The sequence below is a fragment of the Patagioenas fasciata genome, chromosome 1, assembly GCF_037038585.1.
Source record: "Patagioenas fasciata isolate bPatFas1 chromosome 1, bPatFas1.hap1, whole genome shotgun sequence".
Lineage (NCBI taxonomy): Eukaryota > Metazoa > Chordata > Aves > Columbiformes > Columbidae > Patagioenas > Patagioenas fasciata.
Window position 1 is genome coordinate 148,151,962 of NC_092520.1, and position 24,375 is coordinate 148,176,336.

Consider the following 24,375-nt stretch of genomic DNA (forward strand, 5'->3'; position numbering starts at 1 on the left):
TTTGTGCAGGGTAACTCATACAGATATTGTGAATACTACTGTCTTCCCTTTTACCACTGTAAAAATAGGTGAAGGGGCACCTTCTTCCTGCAATTACTGCTGTTACTGAACATGAATATTCACTTAGAAAACATACAAGACACCAACAAAATATTTAAGCAATATTGGGCAGGATGCTGTAGTTTACAAAAACCAAAATATTATTATGTACTATCAGCTGCAGGGACTGGCTTTCAGAAAACAGGAAAGGAGAAGTATTTCTCATTTTGTTCAAGATCAAATGTGCAGTTACTAGGAAATACACTAGGTCTCTTGGTGAAAATCGCACTAGGACGTACCTTTTGCCATTACTTGGGAAATTCTTCCAGCTCCCTAGAAAGCTGCGAGGAGCCCACAGGGCAAAAGGCAGCCTTATTGAATGAATTTTTATAAGAATATTGACTTTTCTTCCAACCACATTCTTTCCCAGCCCGCACTTCAAAGGCAGGTGAGAAGCGGGCTGCAGACAGGAGGTAGACAGTCACTGTTAAGCATATGCTTACAAAGGTCAGTGCTTCATGATGAGCTTGGCATATACAGTGATATCTAGGAAACACTGGATTTACTGTCCTGTACAGATTGACTACGTAGCCCAAGAAGGGCTGCAATATATAAAGCTTTTCCAAGCACAATGCAAACCTCTGAGTGCTTTTCTATCAAAATGTTAGTGTAGAACCTTTGGGTTTCCACTTGGTCAGCATGAGAAACCCATCTCTCTTTCTACATTATAGTTATTACTTGCCTACTAACTGTAAATTATAGACTTCCAAATGTGTGATATGATAATTAACTGGATGTCTCCTCCCATAAATGATTAGTAAAATAATCTTGATAGCTGATAATACCACACTGAACTCTGGTGAAAGACTCCTGGCCAAGGGTCAAAAGCGTGTGATACTCATTAATAAAGATCTCTAAGCTTAGCAGAGGAAAGCTTTTTGTTTCTGCTGCTGTGTACGAAGCATGGTACCAAAGCACTCCACCTGACAAAAATACACAAAGATAAGGAAGTTGTTGGAGAGAAGGAAGTTAAAACTCTAAGACACAGAGATTTTCTCATACCAATCTTCGTTACCTGTCAGAAGTATGATCTGATACTTGTGCACATGAGATAAGTACATCTCAACCTTAGAAGCTTATCTTTAAGGTCACTGGCTTATTAGTAGCAGCAGTGTTAATATAGATAAATGCTTACCTAACATTAAGCCATACCATAGCTCATATTCTCAAACAGTATTTTGATGGCTTGTGTTTTCTGCTGACCTGTTGTTCTGGTCCTCCCTCCACTTTCTCTCTTACTGTGCAAAAGGAACTAAAAAGCCAGTAACAGGAAAGTAAGGATCAGGAGCAAAAATGTAACTCACTTGTTTTGATTTCACTACACACAGAACCTGCTCATCCCTTTGTAGATGCTCCCGTAGGCACATCAGAAGTGCAGATGCAGGCCAAGACCTAGGCTGAGGAACACAGTCTGAGCACAGTCATGCAGTGTGCCTTGTATCCTCCCATGCAAAGCCTGAAAGCAACTAAGTGTATGGAGACAAATGCTGATTATAGCAAGTGCTGTGTTCTGCCTCATAGTCTGTGCATCCCAAACAAACACACAAAAGCCCCCACCAAAGCGGCTCTGCACTTATGACAGTCGTTTGAAAGCTGCTGTGAACCAGTTTACCTAATGCCCACGTGCAGAGAATAGCTGCCTGGTTTCTTCGTGTAATTTCTGTGCTTATACCACTTCTTTTATGGGGAGTGAGACCGCCTGAAGGTCACATTGGCTGGATTTGCTAGCTTCATAAAATCATTGTTACAAGAAAAGGAACCATAGGCTCTATCATTTGCTTGACATACAAACAAACTTCTCGCAAATCTCTTAGTGATGCAATGAGGTTACTCGTGGAACAGTAGGAGAGGATGTGACTTGGAGATAATGCAGGAGCCAGTACAAGAATGGCATTTTATAGTATTTGGAGAACATATGGAGGAATAGAAAGTAAAATGCTTGTGGAGTGGAAAAAAAAAAAAAAATATTAGCTTTTGAAGGTAAGCCAGATGAAACTCGAGGGAGTATCTAACCTCTTGATCTTCTTATCATGCAGCATAAATCTAAGAAATGAAAGAATTTTTTTCTCACAGGGAAGATTACAGCATAAACAGAACTGTCATTAAAAGAAATATAAATTTAAAAGGAGACCCCACCCCTTTCCCAAATAACCATCTAAGGGCAAACTATGTCCCTATGAACACATTATAGCATAGCTGTGAGGAAATAGCCCACTCGTAAAGACATTTTCGACTGTGAATAAATTCATTCACACCCAGAATGCCACTGAGAGAATCCTTCTGAACTCAGTGAGATAATGCCTGTGGGTAAAGATAGGGGTTTTGTTGCAAAATTTACAGTGTGAGCAACATCTCAAACACTGTTCTGACAATTCTGTTGTAGGTATCTGTCTGTAATCCAAAATACACTTGTTCCTTTTATTATTATATACTATCCTTGTGCTCTTGCGTTTGTGCCATTCTGTCCTAACCTGCTTCCCTTACCAATGCATGTTTGATTTTCCTGTAAGCCTTATTTATCCTTTAGGAAAGTACATTCTTCTTTTTATCTCCTAAATCAGAGGCTGAAGAGTTGATCCCAGAAGAAGGAACAGACTCCTTCTGGCTGGCTTTTGTTTTGATTTTACTATTGCTCACAATAGCTGTAATTAAATTCAAAGTGTAAGGAGATACAAAAGAAACATTTTTTTTGTTGTTGTGAACGGATGAAAGGAACATTCACTAATAATCTGCCGGTGTTTGGAGGAGGAGGTCTGTGAAACTTAGAGCAGCAAGCTGGGGAAACAATGAATGCCTTTGTAGTGAAAACCAGATACGTGTCTATTTCCAGGGAAATAGTACTTTAAAAAGAATTAATAGAATCATAGAATATCAGGTTGGAAGGGCCCACAAGAATCACCTGGTCCAACCTTTCTCGGCAAAAGTACAGTCTAGACAAGATGGCCCAGTGCCCTCTCCAGATGAAACTTAAAAGTATCCATTGTTGGGAAATCCACCACTTCCCAAGGGAGATTATTCGAATGGATGATTGTTCTCATCATGAAAAATTTCCTTCTTGTGTCCGGTAGAAATTCCCCAAGAGTAACTTGTACCCACTACCATGTGACTCCTTGTTAAAAAAAGAGTCTCTGTCTTCTTTGTAGCCACCCTTTAAATACTGGAACATCTGTTAGAATAGGACACAAACAAAGCTAATTATAGAAGACTATATTTGAGATTTGTTTTGCTGTTTGGAGATAGTGAGCAAACAAGATGTGTCATGTAACCTAATGATTTGTTTAGTGACAAATGCCTGGACAGGAATGGCCAGCCAGTGATTCACAGCTTTCTGTCCTATGAGGAATTTCACTATTAAGTGTTAGAGAAACTTGATAATGGGCATTTCCTGTCTTCCAGCAGATTTCCAAAGACCTGTAATTGCCCTCTGAGTACCTCCCATCTACCCCCTTTGCATGCAAGTTTATTCTTCCACTCATTGGTTTTTACTTGGTACTTGGAAGTGCAACTAGTCCTGCCAGGCATCCAAAAGAGATTAATTCTTCCCTGGAAGTGTGGAGAATGATCACTGGCATTGGTAATGTCAGCTCTATTTAGCTTGTGTTATTTGATAATGGAGAAGATGATTGCTGCAGATGGGCAAGGCACATGCAGAGTCATGGAAAACTGCACTTCTCAGGTGTTTGACTATGTAGAGATCTGACTTGAATTACATGGATAATTGTGCCCCTTTTTTTGCCCTATTTCCATGGCCTCAGACCAGGGCTGATAAACTCATATCACACGTTTCTGCTCCTCGTCAGAATATCAAGTGCCAGGCAGGCTCCTTCACTTATTCATTTCAAGGAGTTTCAGATTAGGTCTTTCAATCTGTGGGGGAGTCTTTTTGCCACTCTGATTTTATTTTGGATATTGCAGGTTTGTTGTGGAATTTATCCTCCAATGACCAGCTGAAGCATCTGTTGATTAGAGAAGCCCTGCAGACGCTGACTGAAGCTGTTCTCATCCCTCACTCTGGCTGGCCAGATCGAGATTATCCAAAGTCGAGTGTTTTACCTGACCCTGATATCTTCTACAATGCCACAGGATGCTTGAGGTGAGCACTCTGTCTACAAGTACCCAGAACAATAGCGATGATAAAACAGGCTGCACACTTGTTTTCTTTCTTGCTTTGAACTTTGATGGCTCCAAGAGAAGAGTTCGCATACAGATCATATTTTGAAATATGGGCTCATGCATATCAGACCACAAGAATTACTGTTCAATACAATGAAAACAACTTTCTTTTTAAGTGCAGTGGTCTCCAAACCTTTTTGATCATACATCCCTATGAGGGATGTATGGTCACCTGCTGTAATACCTGCTGAGTCGTATGAGCTTTACCAGGCATAGGAGCAGTTTTTTGGGTGGTAAACAGAACATGTTCAGCAGTGATCAAGTCACTCTTTTCTTCTGCTTGCCATATAAACCACAACTAACAGTTACATTCAGTAGCATCTCCAAGGACCTTTTGGTTAAATATATAAAGTTAATTTCAAGTCATAATCACTTCTCTTCTAAATAGGCTGAGTAAAGGCGACAGGGTACATGAAAACACAGAGCAGTGTTCCGTTTTCAGCTGCTGTCAAAAATACTTGTTTTGATATATCATAATCTATAGCTAAACTGATTAAAAAATGACTTAATCTAAATTGGAAAAAGCCATATTTTAAACGAAAGTAAGTCCTGTGCAACTTTATGCACAAGTTCAAATACATTGAGCCCAGGCTGCAGCCATGGGGTGAATGAATAGATTTACAATTGTGTATTTACTACTGCAATCAGCTAGTAGTCTCATCAACACAGCAGCAGCTACTACAAAGAAACACCAAAGGCCTCAGTAAACACACCCCTAAATGACTGAAGTATAAAAATCACATCTTTAATGAAAACACCTCTAAAAATAACAGACCATAAAACTGTGGCTCTTTGTGCTTTTGAGTTCAAAGTCATTGCATGTTAAATAAATAAAAATATGAGCATTAGAGTTACATGTCTATTGTTTACACATTTTAAAATGTATGAAAGGACATAGTTTGAAATAATTAATGGGTAAGGTATGAGTGCAAAAGCATGGCCTGAGTTTGAAACTCTTCTTTACAAAGTACAAGGAATTAAGTCTGAAATTTAGAGGCAGGGAAGCTGCCCAGTTTTGCCTTACGTGTATCTGTTTTGTTAACATGTCCTTGAGTAGTTGTATCTGTATTGCATGAATATTTACTGTGTAAACAGCACTGTATCTGAGTCATGGGTGGTTTCAGAGGACAAAAGAATTGTTAGCTATACAAAATACTCAACAATAAAGCACCACTTTCTGCAGGAACTTCTGTCAGCCCACTAACTACTATTTAACTTCATCTGTAAGTAGTAATTAACTTTCATTTACTCTGATGGCTCAAAAGAAAGTACAGAGAAACATTAATGACCCATGATAAAATCTCTCTAGCTAATGCTAGTGGTGTTGTCTATGAAATGAAGCAGTTTGTCCTTTTTCATACTAATTAGCCCAAGCTGCATTTGTAACAAAAAAACAGTTTGGCTGTCAGCTGTGCTGCTCTGCTCCTCTCCTGCATTTGGACTCTGGAACCATCTCTTCCCAATGAGCCAGCCAGTGGGGACATAGAATCATTCTCCATTTTAGCATGGTATTGTTCTTTCTGAGCTTGTCACTGCAACTTGGTATGAGACAAATAAAGAGTAGCAGTAGCTGAGTTGTTTTAACTTAAATAACCGTAGGTTCTGAACACTCTGTACAGAAAGTCAGTGAGTGGGGCTGCTCCAGAGCTGCAGTTGGCTCTGCAGCCTCAGTGAAAAGTCTCTTAAACTGCCCTTATTGAGATGTCAAAGGATACATTACCTATTGTAAAAATATGATGTCCATATTCTAGTCCTTCTCAATGTTTAAGAGCTTGAGTACTAAAAATGATAACTGAGAGGAAAACAGGGGTCTGGATGATCGGGTAATAAGGTGGACTGTGAACTGGCTGAAGGAAAGAAGCCAAAGAGTTGTGGTCAATAGGACAGAGTCTAGTTGGAGGCCTGTATCTAGTGGAGTCTCTCAAGGGTTGGTATTGGGACCAATGCTATTCAATATATTCATCAACAACTTAGATGAGGGAATAGAGTGTCAAAATAGAGTGTATTGACAAGCAAGTTCGCTGATGACACCAAGCTGGGAGGAGTGGCTGACATGCCAGAAGGCTGTGCTGGCATCCAGCAAGATCTGGACAGGCTGGAGAGTTGGGCAGGGAAAAAATTAATAAAACGTAACAAGGGCAAGGACAACCCCAGGTTCCAGTATAAGTTGGGGAATGAGCTGTTGGAGGACCATGTAGGGGAAAGGGACCTGGGGGTCCTGGTGGACAGCAGGATGACCATGAGCCAGCACTGTGCCCTTGTGGCCAGGAAGGCCAATGGCATCCTGGGGTGTATTAGAAGGGGGGCAGTTAGTAGGTCAAGAGAGGTTCTTCTTCCCCTCTACTCTGTGCTGGTGAGACCACACCTGGAATATTGTGTCCAGTTCTGGGCCCCTCAGTTCCCGAAGGTCAGGGAACTGCTGGAGAGAGTCCAGTGCAGTGCAACAAAGATGATGGAGTGGAGCATCTCCCTAATGAGGAAAGGCTGAGCGAGCTGGGTCTCTTTAGCTTGGAGGAGATTGAGGGGTGACCTTAGTAATGTTTATAAATATGTAAAGGATGAATGTCACGAGGATGGAGCCAGGCTCTTCTCAGTGACAACCAATGATAGGACAAGGGGAAATAGTTACAAACTGGAACACAAGAGGTTCCACTTAAATATGAGAAGAAACTTCTCAGCAAGGGTTCCAGAGCACTGGAACAGGCTGCCCAGGGAGGTTGTGGAGTCTCCTACTCTGGAGGCATTCAAAACCCGTCAGGATGCCTTCCTGTGTAACCTCATCCAGGTGTTCCTGCTCCTGCAGGGAAATTGGACTAGATGAGCTTTTGAGGTCCCTTCCAATTCCTAACATTCTGTGATCCACAGCTAAAGCTGATCTGCAAGATTGCCAGCCAACATACTTTCTAGAAGACAAGAGTTTTTAATGAGGCTTACCATATTTGTACAGACTAAATATCTGAATTTCTAAAGAATAATCACTTTGAATCTCTTTATTGTAAACTAATGCACCTCCCAAGCTAGGTCACTAAAAGTATTGCTTCCTTATGCATAAATTTCAAAAAAATCTCTCTGCACAAAGAAGTGCTGAAAAGTAAAAGAAGAGCATACCACAAAATAAAAAACTGTCCACTGAGGGAATGATGTTACTAATGAAGATATTTAAAGAGCATATATATTTGCCAAAATATAAATCTATAATTAGTCTTCCCTTTTGTAATACTAACATGTTTGTTATGTATGTTGATAAAGTCTATAGCCTGCAGCTTCTATTACAGGGTAAAAATAGTTCTTTGAAGTGCAATACTTTATGCATAGTACTGTACTTAGTTATAGGAGAATTCCAAAACTTGTTTTCAAAAATTTACATGCACTGATTGACTGACAGGGACACCCACAGTCCAAATCTAACACAGGCATCTGCACAGTGCGACACAGTTACCAACTAGTAAATTAAAGCTCTCTTCATCCTCTGACAGAATTTCAGGAGAAGTGAATCTGCATCTAGCAGATAATATTGCAGAAAATAACACTGGAATGAGTGAATGACTGGAACATTCTCTATTCTGTGAACCAGTTATTGCAACAAGGATTGTGGAGTCCTGAATTTCATCTACCTGTGTCAGTGTATGTAGTCACTGATAAGGAAGTCTGACATTAGAAGGTTTTTTTAATCCCATTCTCTAGGTCTGTAATTTGTCACAGTTTTATGGAAATCATTAGTCACAAAATATGATTAAAAGAAGCTGTGTACACCACAATTCTGCATTAGCAGTTACAATAAGTAAGGGTATAATTCAGTTCTGGAATATGATGAAAAGCACTGTGCCCTGAACAGGCAGAATAAGCCAAATCAAAAGACTTCACTCGTTGACTGACAACAAGGTGAAGAAGTAAAATTTGTATATTAAACTACCTAGAGGAGTATTGCAGGCTTTTGCAGACAAGTCTTGTTGAGTTTTAAAGTCACTTTTTCTTAGCCTGAAAGTCCTACACATAATAGTTCTGTCACCAGTTCCAATACAAGTATGTAGAAGTCTTTAAGACACTTCTCCTCCTCCTTCATACTCCTTTTCTGAGTCTGAAAGGGTAAGATGCCAACAGCATACAGAACATATGGTTTTGAATATTATATATATACGTAAGTGGATTTCTGGCATGATTCTTCCACTGATAAAAGGGAAGACTTAGTAGAAGGCTGGCTGTATTATACCTTGAAAGCTGATAATGATCTAGTTCCATTTTTAGCTTGAAATACCTGTTCCCAAAAGTTCTGCAATGTTTAACATTCCAAAATTTATGTTTAGTGATCACATTTCCTCCTGCAAAATATTTCATTTAAGTGATGGATCTAGCAATTGCAACTGCTGTGTTTCATTACAGAGTCTTCCCTTTTAACTGCTCTGCAACTGGAGCATCCTATAGTCCTATGCATCCTGATTCTTCAAACCTTTCTAGACAACTGCCTCCAGAAAGTCAGCCAACCTCTCTGTTCCTGGTTCCCCAGCCAGTAAAATTGAAGTAACGCTTCCTCTTTCTTTATTATTTTTTACCCTCCATCTGTCCCAACTCCCTTTTAAGGTCTTTGTGAATTACACAGTGACCCACAAGGAGCACTTCAGATCAGGAGGCTGTGTAAACATCTACTTCAGTTTGCTCTGGAGAGAAGCAAAGCCAAATCTCTCATTGTGTGTTGAAAAGTGTAATGGCAGCTCAATTTCATAATGGAAGCTTCTAAGAGAGAACGTAAAACAAATGACTGATAACAAGTCTTTGAGCCAAGGCCTCTTGCATAGCATTGCCATTCCTTTAAATTTATTTGTCTGCTCTTATCTTCTCTTCCCTCCTCTTCCGTTTATCTGCTCCCTCAATTCCTGAAAGGAATTCTGTTATTTCCAGCAAGGAGCTTGCAGCCTGGTGCCTGTAGTCACTAAGTAGATCCCTGGATATTTTTCCCTCCCTGTTGCATTTTGAACTGTGTAAGTCATGAAGGGAATGGAATTTCCAGAACTACTTCAGGAAATTGTTATCACATAATTGAGTTACATTCCAATTACCAGTTTTAGCAGAATGAGTCCCAGGAGTAAAAACGTTCTTCTTATCAGTTGTGTGGATCACTCGCAGCAGTGCAAAAACCTTTTCCAACATACTCAGCCTGTGTGTGACTCCATGCAGGCTTCAAGGGAGTATCCCTTTCATTTGGTGCCATTTGCAATCTAACTGAACATATATTATCATTCTGTTTCTTTCAAAATCACCCTTGATTTTACTATGTTGCACTTCTTCGTATTTACCTCATATCTCTGGATCAAAATGGTATTTCCCAAGAGGGAATTAGCTCATCCTCCACAAATGCCACAGAAATATTGTTTTGGCTATTTTGGTTACAGATATAGTTATACCATGTGTGTGTGCAAGAGAAAACAGAAGCAGTAAATACAGGAGGAGATAAATGAGGCACATAACTAGATACAATGCAGCCACATTAGAATGGGGCACAGTTTGGGCATATCACCAAGATTAGCATATTTAAGCATGCCAAAAGCCAGAAATTTTTAATAGTTAGATGAGCCCAAAACATAAGTTCTGCGTCATTCGAAGGAGAGCATCCCTACAAGCAGCAATCTCCCTCAGGCTGCGTTCTCCCTGTGCTGTATTCTCCCAGCCACTCAATACCAACACAGGGCTGAGATATCAGGAACTGTGTAACAGAAGAGTTTTTCTATGAGAAGATTCTTGATCTTGACTCCAGTTGATCCTTTTTTCCACAAATGTATTTGTCTCAGTGTACTTGTGATGAAATGCCAGCAAAACAAACTTGCAGAGCAGATTTGAAGATTTCTAGGTAGCCCTGAAGTCTCACCATGGAGTTGCCACGAGCCACAGTACTGGGCCAGCCCAACCATGTTATTTGCCTAAGCACTGCGTGTTTCAAGGGCTCCAGGAGCTCCACTGCAAGAGAATCCAACTCCCGAGCTCAGTGCAAGGCATTCCAGTTGTCAGAAACCTCAAATCATGGGAAGTCAAGACGAAGTCAGTTTTACAATTTTCTAAGCAAAATGTTACCATTGTGTCAAAATCAATATTTATTTATTTTTTTTAATTTACACTTCTGTGAAACATTGCAGAAACATTTATTTTTTCCTGGTCTAAGAATATTTTTATTTCTTGGAATTTCTCTAGCTTTAATTAGCAAATAAACTGTCAACTAAGCTTTTGCCTGAAATACTCTTCTCTGCTTTGAAACCAGCTCAAACCTTCTTCAGAGTAACGTGGTTATGACCATATTGGGCAAGTGGGAGAACGGGAGCTCTTCTCTTCCCCATCCATATTGTGGTGACAAAGAAACAGGGAAAAAAGGAGAATGGAGTAGCCACATGTGTGCAGATGCACGCAGGCACACACTGGTATCTCTGTCTGGATGAGCAGTTGAGCATCAGCTTCCTGATGAAACAGAGTTTAGTAATTCATTTCCTTTGCAGAACAGGCCGGTGCCTCTTATTCAGGCTTTTCTCTACCACCAGAGCTATAAAGTTACGTTTCCCATCATATCATTCTAGAAAGCAAGACCAGGTGATGGCCTCTTCTTGCACAGCCATTCAGCATGGTCATAGCTGTCAGAAGTTCAGGGATTTTTAGAATAATGTACGGTGACGAAATGAAATACTGGATCAGCAGAAGTGTCTTTGGTGAGGGAAATTCCACACTTATCTTTTAACAGTATTTTTAGTCTGAGTGCCTCAGAAGCTATTTTGACTATGTGCTAGAAGGGCTGTAACATGTACAGTTCTGTCAGAATAACCATAAACATATGAAAAGGGGGCACACCTTGAATGTGACATATATAGGTAAAATTAAATTCCAAAGCGATGGCCATATTGAAGAATATGAGTATTGATTCTGTGATATATAATTCCATGAAAGAATAAATGAGCTCATAAACAGGGATATTGTAAACAGCATGGCCTAAAGTAAAACTATAATTACAATGCATTAGTATTTAATCTGAATATTTTCTTCCCAGGGGAAAGAAACAGAAGAACTGCATTGACAGTATATAAACCACTACATTCATTTTACAATCATAAGCCACAGGAAAGTTTAAAGCTGTACTCTACTGGCTTTGTCAGTAATAAAATTTTAAACCATTGTAATTTCCAGTGGGTAAAGTAAGCATGCAAAATAAACACTCTGAAATTATCTAAAGGAACATGTCCCTCTGTGTTTGTGATGAATGCTAAGATTGGGTTATATTTAATATTATTTCAAACAAAAAAGCTGGAATGTGATACTGCATGCAGCCTTTTGGCCAGCAGACCTGCGGGAGTCCAAAATAATGAGGCCTAGCTTTGTAATTCCAGCATTCCATAATTCAGAGTTTGTTCAGTTGTAAAAATAATTATACCCGAAAATTGTAAGTGTTGTTACTTCCCTGGAAATCAGTAGCTTATTTAAAGCCAAACTTCAAGCAGCAATTTTGTGTTTGGTTTTTTTGAGAATTTTAAAATCACTTTCATAATTCATCTTCAAGTTGTACTTGGGTTACCACAAAGCACATAAAATATTACTTGAAACCCAGGCAAACAGTGGCTTCCTTTGGGTCTGGAGGAAGCAGAAAGCGTGTAGAGCAGTGTCTGAGCTGCTGTGGTAGGACAGCAGAAGGCTTCTGCAGAAGTCATCTGGCTTTTTCTGCTCTGACTGAGTAGCTTCTGGTGGCTTCAGCTTTTTTCTGCTTCGATGACACTAGTTTCTCTGGGAAGCTGGGAATCGGCTGAGCACAGTATATTTTTTCCTGTTCCTTGTCCTGCCATGTCGTGATTCATCACATCAGCCGTTCACCCAGCAGTGGGGCCAGGCAGCTGCTCTGTCCTGCTGGCTCGGCTGCATTCATGTCCCCCCTGACTGCTAGCATCCCTCCAAGCATTTCCATGAGCACATTAAATACCATATGAATTTAGCACCATAACTGACTTCGGTGATCTTTACCTATTTATGTACAAAAGTTGCTAAAACTCTCTGAACATGTGTCTGTTGATGTGTCATCCTGGATCAAGAACTGGTTTGGTGTAGGTAAATGCTAAAGATACAGGTATCTTTCCTCTGATATTTTGACATAGCTACTGTCTCATATGCTAAAAATATATCGACAAATGGAATAATGGAAAAACAAGTCCAGTTTGTTCAACTGTTTAAAAAGGATTAATTCAGCTTTGAGATGAAGATATGAGTCAGGTCTTACTTTATTCATCCAAACACAACAGTTTGTTTTTCTGGAGTATGTTTGTCTGGGAGTGCACTAAAGTGAAAGTTTTACCTAGCAGAGGCTCAGATTATTTTACAGCTCTAAAGAAAGGAAGCAGTAAACTTTAACTTCGGTGTGTTTAATATGTAGCTGGAGAAGTTTGTCAGAGGAGCACAAGAAAATATCTTTGACTAAATCTCTTCTGACCAACATATTCCTTCCTGCACAGAAACATGAGCTCTGCTGGCCCAGAAGGAAGGAAAAAGATGAGAGAATGCAACGGCTTGATTGATTCTCTTGTGTATTATATTCAAGGAACTATTGCAGACCACGAGCCTAATGACAAGGTATTCTTTGAGATGAAAAGTCTTTTCCTAGGGGAAATTGCTAGGAGAATATTTTTTTGTTTAGAAACCAATATTCGGGAACAGCTGTGATGTAACTGCCAAACTGTCGCTAAAGATGAAAGTCCAGCAAGAAGCTTTCAGAACTGTTTTTTCTTATGTTGCAGTCCAAAAGAATAACATACCTTGGCATTGGGAATATATTTTCAGAATCAGCAGAAAAGCTAGAAACTTCTGTCTTTTTGTTTTGTTTTGTCTTTTTAAATGTGACGTGAATTCACAGCTTTCAGAGATATTGAAACACCTGAAGAGTCAGATATTACCTTTATAGTTGTCTCAGGAAGCTAGTCAGCTAGAAGCTTAAAAAAATTAATCTAGTTACTTTCCTGTGTATTTAGTGCTATATACACCTTAGAAAATGAAGAAACTTAATTTCTTTGAGTCGCAACATAGTTAAGGAGCTTGCATCATTTAGAATGAGATTGATTTTCCTAAGTTATACTTTCTGCCTAAGTCAGTAGCTACAAGGACATGGACACCTCCAGAAGCCAGTTTCTCTCACTCTCTCCCTCCCACCATTGACTGCAGATAAACCATAAACATTGCTTAGACTAGATGCTGGCCTGTTAGCTGGATGAAGTCGGGTGAGAAGACCAGGTGTCACTTATGAGAAGGTTAGCTGTAACCTATGAGGCATTTCTAGTGTGCCTGCTATAACTTGTGCTATGTAATGGTAATTACAGCACATTTATAGCTCTGTTCTAGGATTAGTTAGTTGAGCTTCTCCATCTCCCTGTATTCAGTGCCATTAGCTTCAGGGAGAATCTAGCACATTACACTTGTGCCAGTAGCTCCCTGCTGCATTTTGTCTTAAAACCACTCATTCCTTTTATACTTTCAACAAAGGAGGAACTGCTAATAAAGCTATTTACCACTAGACTCATTACTCAGAAATTGTAGACCTGACCTTAGCCATGCCCAGAACGGTACATTGAATTTTAAAAAGCATTCTACCACAGAAAACTGCTTCCTCCTTAGGAAAGATACAAACCTTCCCTTTTGCTGATGCTACAGTGAGGTGTGAGGCTTTACTCTTAAGCTCTTAAACATTCCTTGGCACACTTCTGGTCTGTGCCAAATAGCACTCGCCCAAACAATTCCCAGGCACAATTCAGGAATTATAATGTCCCAAGACCATTTTCAACAGGCATGCTCCCCGCTCTGAATGCAAGCCCTGTGTGCCAGCTGGCCTCAGTGCTCAGGAACATCCCAGGGCATGTTTAATTTATCAGTGTAAATTCAGTCTTGTGGATCACCGGCACAAAGACTAGTTTTTTCTGTGAGCCCTGGAGTTAGTTGCTGAAGATCCACAAATGAAAGCTCTTTCCATGTCTATACATGTCCCTTCAACATGTGCCAAAGCTTTAAAGATTTCTATTCGTTTCTTATTTTAGGCCACAGAGAACTGTGTGTGCATTCTTCACAATCTTTCCTACCAGCTAGAGATAGAGCTCCCTGAGAGCTATGCCCGGACCATATATATGCAAAGAAGAAATATTTCTAGCAATGATAAAACACCAGGCTGTTTTGGAACACGGAGCCGAAAAGTAAAAGAGGTAAAGTATATGTTTAGTTGCATCTCATTTTATTAATCAGTTATAGCAACTTCTGGAGAATAAGGCTGTAATCTACTTAACACTCTGTTATTGATGTATCTGGTAGTGTGATGTTTACTTGCTCCAAACATGCAAATTTATTGGTAGTCTTTACTAAAACTCATTATCTTGTTCAGCTACTGATGGTGAAAATGATGTAGCAATTCACTATTTCTTTAGCTAAGGAACACTGCCACTCAGTTTCATCCCCTTTGATGGATCTAGGTGGTATCTGTACCACGTACAGCAATTGTGCAAGTGCCTTACTAATGAGCAGGCATTGTCATGGTTTTGCCAGTGAAACCAGCTTTAGGTGACTGGTCATTTCCATGATTTCTTGGATTTTGGGCTGTCTCACGACGTCCTCTCTTGATGCCATGTGATACATATCACAAACAATCTGGCAACTGGGAATTGTTGGAGAGAAAACAAGTATCGGGGCAGTGGGAAGCAAAAGAAAAGGATAGATTCCCCATCTATTAGTTTTGCTGGAGCATATTCTGCCTTCTGCTCCATCCACAGTACAACTCTAGCTGGCCTTTTCTGTTTCTCCTTGGCCTCAGCCCCCAGTGTCAATTGCTGAGAGATGAGAAGCAGCTTCCTCAACACCTGTCTCCTCTCTTTGGATGGAGTGGCCAGTATTATTAAATACTGAAATTTTACATGTTATTATTTGAGTTCACAACTTGATAATGATTGCAAATAATCTGGTCAAAGAGAGTTACAAAATGGCTAGTTTAGCTTGTGATGCATCAAGTCATTTCAGGTCACTGTTTCTAAAGGCTTGATCTGTTTACACGTTTAGAAGCAGCAGGACACCCCAATACCCGAAGAAAAGAGCAATCCCAGAGGTGTCGAATCTCTCTGGCATTCCACACTGATTAGGATATATCTCTCCTTAATAGCAAAGAGTACCAGAAACTACACCCAGGAAGCATCCCTGGGAGCTCTTCAAAACCTCACAGCTGGCAGTGGACCAGTAAGTCAGCTTTTTTCTTGTCATTTTGTTCTTAATGTGAATACCTAGAGTTTAGGGCTGCAGTGCAACATGGTCACAGATCAGGTAACCGCTGACAAGTCACTATCTCACAGACGTGGTCAAGAAATTGAAGAATATTGAAGGGAAAGTCAAAACTGGCAGTGCAGCCATTTTTTGGCAAATATGGGGACTGCTTCTTCTCAGTCCATATACATCTCACATGCGAATTTGCTAATTCGTTGCACAATGAGGGATGAATAAACATTAAAAGCACAGAAAAAAAGTGGTTTTGTGGAACATAATCAGTCTCATGGGGAGAGGAAGGCTCTGACACAATGGCAGATCACTTTTCTGGTGAAAAAAACTACTGACCTTTGCCTGAGGAGCTGGCCATAGAGCACATGGGAGGAAAAGGGTTCAAAACTTCTTTTATATCACCTTCCTTTTCTGTTGCAGCTCATATGTCACTCTGGATTTAAATTATTTTAAACGTGCTTAAATTGAAGTAGAGAACCTGTTGCATCTTTTTATTAAGCTGTACATTCATGGTAATAACACACTTTTGTCACACGCCTCACAACAGATGCCGTTTGCGGTGGCCCAGACTGTTGTTCAGAAAGCAAATGGCCTTCCAAGCATTCGAAATATGCTGCATGTAAGTCACCCGACAGTAAAGAAGACGGCAGTCTCACTGCTCAGGAACTTGTCTCGCAACACCTCTCTGCAAAGTGATATAGGTAAGGAAGGTTTAACATTATCTCTTGGGCTTTTGTTCTCTGCTCTCTTTATCTTAAACTTTCCTTCTTTAAAAAAATAAATGTGCAAAAAACCTGATATGTGAGTTTAGTGGATTTTTAGATCAAATACTTGTAGTCATTATACAGAATTGCAAATAAAGAGTTTTGCCTAAGAAAGATTCTAACCTCAAGCTTTTTCTTACTTTTATAGTCCTCATCAGATACTTCCATTGATGTTACTTTCAAAAAATACATAATGGAAGTAAAACCTACACAGATTTAGAGAGGGAGTTTTTCTTCTGCTTAAAATAGGGTGAGTGCAGAGTTTTGTGCTAGCACAGCTACACAATCCTTTGTGAGAAATCCTAGAACATCTCTGATTCCTCTAGAGAAGATGGTATTTTCTTCTTTTAGACACAAAGCTTTAGAAGATTGCAGCTCATATAGTTTTCCTGCATAAGTTTTTTGAGAACAGAAGCTAGAAGATGGTATAGAGAAAATAGTCCAGTCTTTTTAGAGGACCTTATTTCTAAAATGTTGTAATTATTTTGACATCAGAAACCATTTTTATTCTGAATATTCTCATTTCAATGTAATGTACAAGATAAAATGAATTCACATGATTTGTTGTCCTTTTCTGTGTTCCCACCAAAGGGGGAAGGGGAAATTACAGGCATATAGCTGGTTCATGGGACAGATTAACCTCCAGAATTCTGCAAAACAGTCTCCTGGGCAATGTTTAATCCTTAGAGAACATTCCCTATTAATGAAAATATTGTAACATGGACTGATTTCATAGGGATAATCCATATGGTGTTAAAAATTACAAGTGGTGAATCCCCCAGAAAGAGTAAAAATTAAACCAAGAAGTTGTAATTTCATCAGGAAAAACAATTTATGAAATCATGTGGGAAAGACAGAATAGCATTAACTTTGGAGAAAGGTGCTTCACCTTGCACATTCACAGTCATTTTCTTGCTTTACCCATGGTAGAGAGAACTGGGGGAATTCTGGGTGAAACTTTTCTCCATGAAAAGGTGTTCTTTTTGACTGACTGAAAAACACGTGTTCATTCAAGTCAAATTCTCCAAAGAATTTTGGCCAAAGGAAAACATTTGTAAGGGCATGCTGTTTCCTAGATCAAAGTGTCTATATTTATTAATCATAATGAACCCTTGATATTAAATTGAGATAAATTTAATATAAGACATCTCTAAAAGAAAAATTATTAAAAAGCAGCTGAAATTTTCCTTTTTTACTTGAAATAAATAACATTTGTTCTGAAGTGACATTATCAAGATACTGCCAAATATACTTTCTGAAAATTGCCTTCCTTGTTTTACCAATTGAAGAAAAGATGGGCTATCATGTCTGACATAATTGGTTTGACTGAGACTTAGCATAGCGGGTGGATCATTCTGTTTTAAAGGTCCTTTTCTCAATTGCATGTAGTTTAATCTCTGTACACATGAACCTTGTCACACACCATCTGGAGGAATAAACAGACCACACGGAAGTCAAAGTGCTCTATCCAAGTGAAGCACTGGGCAGGGAGAGGAGAATGGACAAAATAGGCTCACACTGAATACAAAGGCCTCCTTCCTTTCCAAATGTCCGATGCTACTTCTCACAGTGGGAGCAGCTGACTACAAGCTCTTGCTGGCTGCTGTAATTTTCTCCATCAGCTCTGGTCCATACAGCACAGATCTCACAGTATACATTCAGACTCAACCGCTGTCCAAAGCTGTTGTTTGACATTTGGTTGGCTGGTGGGGTCACATTCAGTGTGGTCAAAGTGACGAGGTGTTTGAGTAGGGATGGACTTCAGAATATGATGCTCTTCTCAAATAAACAGCACACACACTGGCTCAGCCATCACCCTCTCTCAGTTTGCTGTATACCACTACACCCAGAGTTACCTATAGGACACACAGGATGCCTTGGGAAGCGGCAGCCTGCTGCTAGAGCATGCATAGTGTCCTCACTACAGCAGACGAGGTATTAATGTACTGTGTATAAGAAGCAAAATAGATACTGTCCAATTTAGGGCAGATGCAGTTTAACCTAAATTGTGGGGATGTAATGCAGGTATGAATCCATTACTCTGTTGCGGGAGCAGACAGCATGCCGGTAGGTGATAATGAGAGGAGTAAGGTCTTCTGGGACCCCTAGATAAATCTGCACCTGTTAGTAATGGAGTTGCTTGTCTCTCTTCCAACTTGTAGCCAGAGAAGTTTTGCCTGATTTGGTCTTGATACTTCCAAGTTCTGTCCTGGCATCTGATATTGTCTGTGAAACCACAGCATCCATCTGCTACACCCTGTACAATTTGACACAGAGCAGTTCGCACAATGCACGGCTTCTCCTGAGTGCTGACGGCCTGCCCAAGATTATTGCCATCAGCATGAATGACAGGTAAGGTGATTGAGAAGCCTTCCCTCCCCCTCCTCCTTTCCCTGGGGAGAAAAAAACCTGCAACCTCTGCAATTTGCAGAGGTGGAAACGTTGCATCTTAAGGTACAGGACAGTTTAAACAAGTTACTGTGATGTGAATAGAATTGCACGTATTGGGAAATACAGAAAAATCTTTTATAACTTCTGTTCCATCCACAGCTAAATTTGCCATGTTCCAGCATTTTAAACAGTTCCTCAGAAGATGATGGCACAATATTCTAATACATACAGTGGCTGATCATCAGATCGTATCTGTCCCCAGATAGTTTCTATATTTCCTGTTCCTTGTAACACAGCCCTGATAGAACTTGAAAAATATTTATAAAGGGGCACTTTAGATAATACATGTTGAATTTCCTTTAATCATTATTTAATACATAATCACAACCAGTGTTTACTCAAAAGAAAATAATTCATTATTTGTGAATATGAATAATTATTCTGTTTGCTTTCCTCTCTTTTTTACAAAATGAAAGAGAAAATTCATCTCAGTAAAGAAAACCTCATGAGGCTCTGAATAGTTTAAATCCTATCTAACTAACCAGAGATTGTACCTGCTGGAAAGATCCTTTCAGATGCTTGTTATGTTGAGTGTTATTTTTTTAAACTGCATATAAACAGCATGATAGCTGCTTGAAGATGAAGGCTGTAGAGTACTTAATTTCCCTCTAATTTTGAAGAATGAGTGAAACAGGGAGGTATGTTGCATTTGTTTCAGTAGTCAGACAGCCTGAAACATGCTAGAATACCTAAAATGCAGTAAAACAGCATTTAGGAGGAGAGAGAGAGACAGAAAAAGTGTTACGAGGTTACATTTGCTGAAGTTTGCACATGTACTGTGATCATGAAGTGGGAAATTAAACATGTTTTATTATTCTTTCCACAAAATTGCAGCAATATGTTCAGCAAAGCTAGTAGGGCTGCTTCAGTCCTCCTCTACTCCTTGTGGTCACATACTGATCTCCACAGTGCTTACAAAAAGGTAAGATCTGGGTTAGGGCAAAGACGTGTAATCTGTCCTTTCAGACCTAGAACTCTCGTTTGTCCTTGAGCACTTCTGCGCTGTTAAGAAACAACCTGTGATAGGATTTCAAGTGGCGTCTGAATTTAGTGTTTCTATTACTCGTACATAATCCTGCACGAGTAAGGCATGCCCTTAATTTTTTCTCATCTGTGTTCATATTCTCTTCCTCTCTGGTTTTATATCCGCTGGTAAAATTGATGAGAAATGTTGTTGCTGCCTGCCAGAAGTCTCTGATGGTGAGAAGTGATGCACAGTAGGTGTCCATCCATCACTGACTGAACCAACCTGACACATAGGGCCTAAGGTGTCAGTAAAAGCAAAGGCATGGCAAAGCACCACCAGAGCAGTTTTGTTCTCCTTGTTGTTTATATTGTCTACGAGCCCAGGTGTTAGTTATATTCAGACAAAAAGGTAGGGCAGCCTAGGAAAGGTGTTGGCAAACATTTACTGCCACGGTTAAAATCAAACAAAAAATGACCAGAGTGAATCAACAAACAAAACAGTTTTTTCCTCTCCTTTTGAAGCTCTATGACTGCTTTTTGAATATGAAGGTGAATTGACTTCAGCCTACCTACTTTTAAGCTGCATTTAAATCTGTTTTCATTCCTTGTTTTCTCGCTGTTCAGAATTTCTGTCACCTCACATTCCCTATAACCTAAAATTATTCCATTTTTTCAAGTTCTAGCCTTTGACATTTATTAGTCAGCTGGTTCCTTCTTGCAGATTTTTTTTTGAAATTTGTTCGAAATGTTACTTAGTGTAGTATCCTTTAAGAGCCTTGCATCACATTCAGCAGGGTACACTGCCCTACAAGCCAGAAATCTGTGTTCAAGAATAAGGGTGCTGTATCCATATAAGCTCTAATTGGGTTTTGTTGTCTCTGGTTTTTGGCAACCACATTCCTGGCTTTGCTGTACAGCAATATCCCCCATGGCATGAATTTTCTGGTCACTGATACTTTGAGTATGCCTGTAAGATACATTTGTTGGATCTGAGTTTCAAAAAATGCTGAATACTTGCTCTTCCCGAGCAAATTGGGTCCCCTAGAGATATCAGGTACAGCACTGAAAACTGCAGGCTACCTAAAGGCTAGACATTTTTGAAAAGTTAGTCTAGTAAGTAACAGAAATCACTTGGTCAAACGAGACTGATAATGTCCTGAGTCATTTTGGCATTGCCCTGTAATCTTTGTTCAGATAGGGTTAATCATCTCAGCTGACATTAGTCACCTAAGAGTTAGGAGCCTGTAGAGCTGAGCTAGAAGAAAAAACTCCCTGGACAGTTAGTGGAGAGCGTTAAGCAGCTCCAGTGATTCATCTCACATATGTTAGACTGAGCGGAGTCACTCCTGGGAGATGCCTGTTCTGTCTCTGCTGATTGTGGAGGACTCTGCCTGTACCCTTTTTGACAGCTGAACCCACCCTTCCCTTGCAGAACTGGCACTGAAGATAACGAATTATTCTGTTTCTTTCATTCCAAAGGCTGACTTTAAGAAGGCGGATTTCATCAACAGCCGGACCACAAAAGCCTATAACTCACTAAAAGATTGAATCAGAGCATAACACCACTGAAGACAAATGAGATTACACATCAATTAACGTAACTGTCTCCACGTGGTTGGTGTTGCCATCAGCAACCAGGAAACTCAGAAAAAAGGGGCTGGTTTTATATAGGACTTGAGTGACCAGAGGATAACTGTTTTGTGGTTTTAATCCTAATCACTTTTTTGTCACTGTATATTTCAATTTGAGAAGCTTATATCAATATATGAATAACCAAAGATGGATTCTTCAGGACATCTGAGGTGAAGTTTCATCCAGGTTAACCACTACTCAGAGCTTCAGGTGACTGCATTTTGTTTAACAGGCATTCACACAGAGGGGTTTGTAATGCTGATTGGCAGCAAATTATTTTCAGACTGTTTCATAAAGATTGTTTTCTACAGTGGGTAATCATCAAATGCACTGCTCAGGACATAGTACTTTTTCACCCTTTTGTTTCTTCCCACATGCTAAATAAGAATCTCCAGATTCTGTAATTATTCACAAGAAGCTGTTTCACTACCGGCATTATAAAAGCACCAATCAAGTTAAAATTATTATTTTTTTTATTGCTTGTATACATGTGCTCACTGGTTCTTTAGCCTCTTTTCTTTGAGATTTCACTAGCAACAGCAACAAAACTGATTTTACATAGGTCTTATTGTACCTTGTTCCTCTCATCCTCCCTGACATGGCTGTTGGAATTTAGAACTGTGTCCAGAAAGGGTTTTAACTAGAACCAATATATTTCAGACACTTTGGGCTGACCTTAGATCCATCATTCTTTGCTAATTGGTGGAAGAGTTAGCTGCTGCTGGTTCAGTGATTATTTTAAGAAAATTGTATTTTCAAAAAGATTCTATTGCTAATCTATATATAGTAAAGGGAGTGGAGTCTCGCCTTTATTTTTGAAGAAACAGATAGATACACACACAGAAAAGACAAGGCTCTGTGTTGCTTAAGGAATTCATCTGATCCTGCTTCATATTCTCTTACTTGAAATCATCCTTCTCCCTACAGCAATTACATGCAACGTGATAACCGAAGGACTATGTCTGCACATGTGGGAATAGGTAACAGGAGAAGAAAAATTCCTGAGTACTTAAAGGCATGATATGATCCTCAGAGAGGGAAAAGAAGCACTAAAAAACCCAATCTGATACCTTTAGTAAGCGAGATCTATCTCAACAAACCTGTAGTTAAATTGTCCATTAAACCAACAGGAAACTCATATATAAAACTCTGTGGATTGGATTATCAGCTGACATGGTCTCTTCTGAAATCAGGGGAGCTAAGTTACGTTTATGGCAACCAGGACTTTGGCGTATGTATTTATAATCCTTCCTGCACAAATGGAGCCCATCCTGTACGCCCACGCTGAGCTACTGGCACAGGAGCTATTACAGCTCTTCCTATCCAAAAAGGGATGCACAGTCCTTCGAGTAGGGACCTCACAGAGGAGATCATCAAACCTCTCCATTTCAACACTCCTGGCCAAAAGTCTAGCTCCTGCCAGAAATTTGCAACCAGCCAATTGTGACGTTGCCTTATGTCCAAACATATTTCTGGATATTGGCAAGCTAAATTCTGCTGGTGGGTGCACGTAGTTCTCATAGGGTTCCTGGGAAGTTTCACATGTGCGTGCAGAACAGAACATGTCCTAGGGAAGTAGGCAAACAGCCCTGCTTTCCCATCACAGATCATTTTCATAGGGCTGTTAGTCCTCCGCATTTGCTTTGAATAGCTCAAATCAAATGCATTCCAGTAAGAGGTTTTAAAAATACTATTGTTTTTTCAAGAGGTTTGTTTTCAAAATACTCCAGATCCAAAAGAAACACAGGGGAGGGGAACTTACAGCACTGCATGTCAAGGAAATTGTTTTTATAATTTTTTAAAAATATTATAGAAAACAGACAATTAAAATCTTTTTATTCTGACTTGTCAACCTAAGTAACACTGTGTAAGCCATGAATAAATGAACACCAGGAAACGGGGACAAATATGCTTTTACTGCCCAAGAAGTAGCAATAGGCACAATTAATATACATAGAGTAAACCTAAATACAGAGCAACACAGGAATGAAAATCGGCAGCCTAAAGGTCAGGAAGAGGGCTCCCAGAAACACTTGAGTATTGGTTTAGTTCTGTGAAACCCACACACTATTCAAAAAAGAGAAAAGAAAAAAAAGAGAGAGATCAATGCTGGGCATTTTTTGAGCATTTTCAAATGCTCTTTTTAAGATATCTATGTCCCAGTAAGATGTCCCTAAGAATGGGGTGCAAACTTTTGGGGTTGTTTCTGCTGGTAGCGTCCCTTTAAAATCAGTGTTCAGCAGTCACAAGGAAGAATTATCGGACTGGGCAACAACTGAAAGCTATAAACAGGGATGAGAAACAATGACACACCTTAGTACAACTGATCTCCTACTTGTATGCAATCAAGAACATTTCAGCAGGAATCCAAAGAAAGCAAACAATGTTAGTCAGAGAAATAATAAAGTATTCTCTCTAATGCAAAAAGTCTGTCTTTGGTCTTTGTTATTATTAGTGAGCCTACTTGCTGTGATGCAACAAATGTGTTTTCAAGCCTTAGCCCTTCCTTTAAAAAAGCAAATTCATATCTAAATTGAATCTAGGTGCAGAGACTTAGACTTTTCTACAACAGGAGAGTGTTCCTGAAGGCAAGCTGTGTAATGCTCCTTTTGACATCAGAGTGCTTCTGCAAACAATTTATTTTTACTTACAAAATCTGCTACAGCTCTCTTTGTCCAGTATTGCTGACCTATCAAAGCACCTGGCATCCTCTGTCTTCACCCCTCTTTAATTGGTCTTTGCCAGGAAACTTTACCATGGGCCATATCACCCCTGGAGATCTCAAATGTTATTGGAATCATCCTCACCATAGTCTTGGACTTAAGAAATATTACAGAGACCTGAGACCTTGAATTTAAGCGTGCTGGGTGGCGTCTGAAAATGTGTTTGGTTGAACCAAGAACGGACTCCAGATCCTCCTATCTTGACATAGTGTTTTAACTACAACCCAGTGCAAACACCTTTCACTGAATTGTTTTAGTGGAAACTCTTCATTAGTATGGATAATATTGTAGTAGATACCACTATATAGACATTC

At 39.6% G+C, this 24,375-nt stretch overlaps 1 protein-coding gene across 1 annotated transcript in view; it reads left to right on the forward strand.

The window, feature by feature from the left end:
• The window catches only part of PKP2 (plakophilin 2), a 44,837-nt gene extending 21,072 nt beyond the window's left edge, over nt 1–23,765 (forward strand). Inside the window, exons 6-13 of the mRNA XM_065842269.2 lie at nt 4,015–4,192; nt 12,741–12,858; nt 14,310–14,471; nt 15,316–15,489; nt 16,073–16,226; nt 18,452–18,641; nt 19,575–19,662; nt 21,186–23,765. Of these exons, the coding sequence (XP_065698341.2) occupies nt 4,015–4,192; nt 12,741–12,858; nt 14,310–14,471; nt 15,316–15,489; nt 16,073–16,226; nt 18,452–18,641; nt 19,575–19,662; nt 21,186–21,254 (1,133 nt within the window). The 3' untranslated portion in view covers nt 21,255–23,765. The remainder of the gene's footprint in view (nt 1–4,014; nt 4,193–12,740; nt 12,859–14,309; nt 14,472–15,315; nt 15,490–16,072; nt 16,227–18,451; nt 18,642–19,574; nt 19,663–21,185) is intronic.
• Nucleotides 23,766–24,375: the final 610 nt, after the last annotated feature.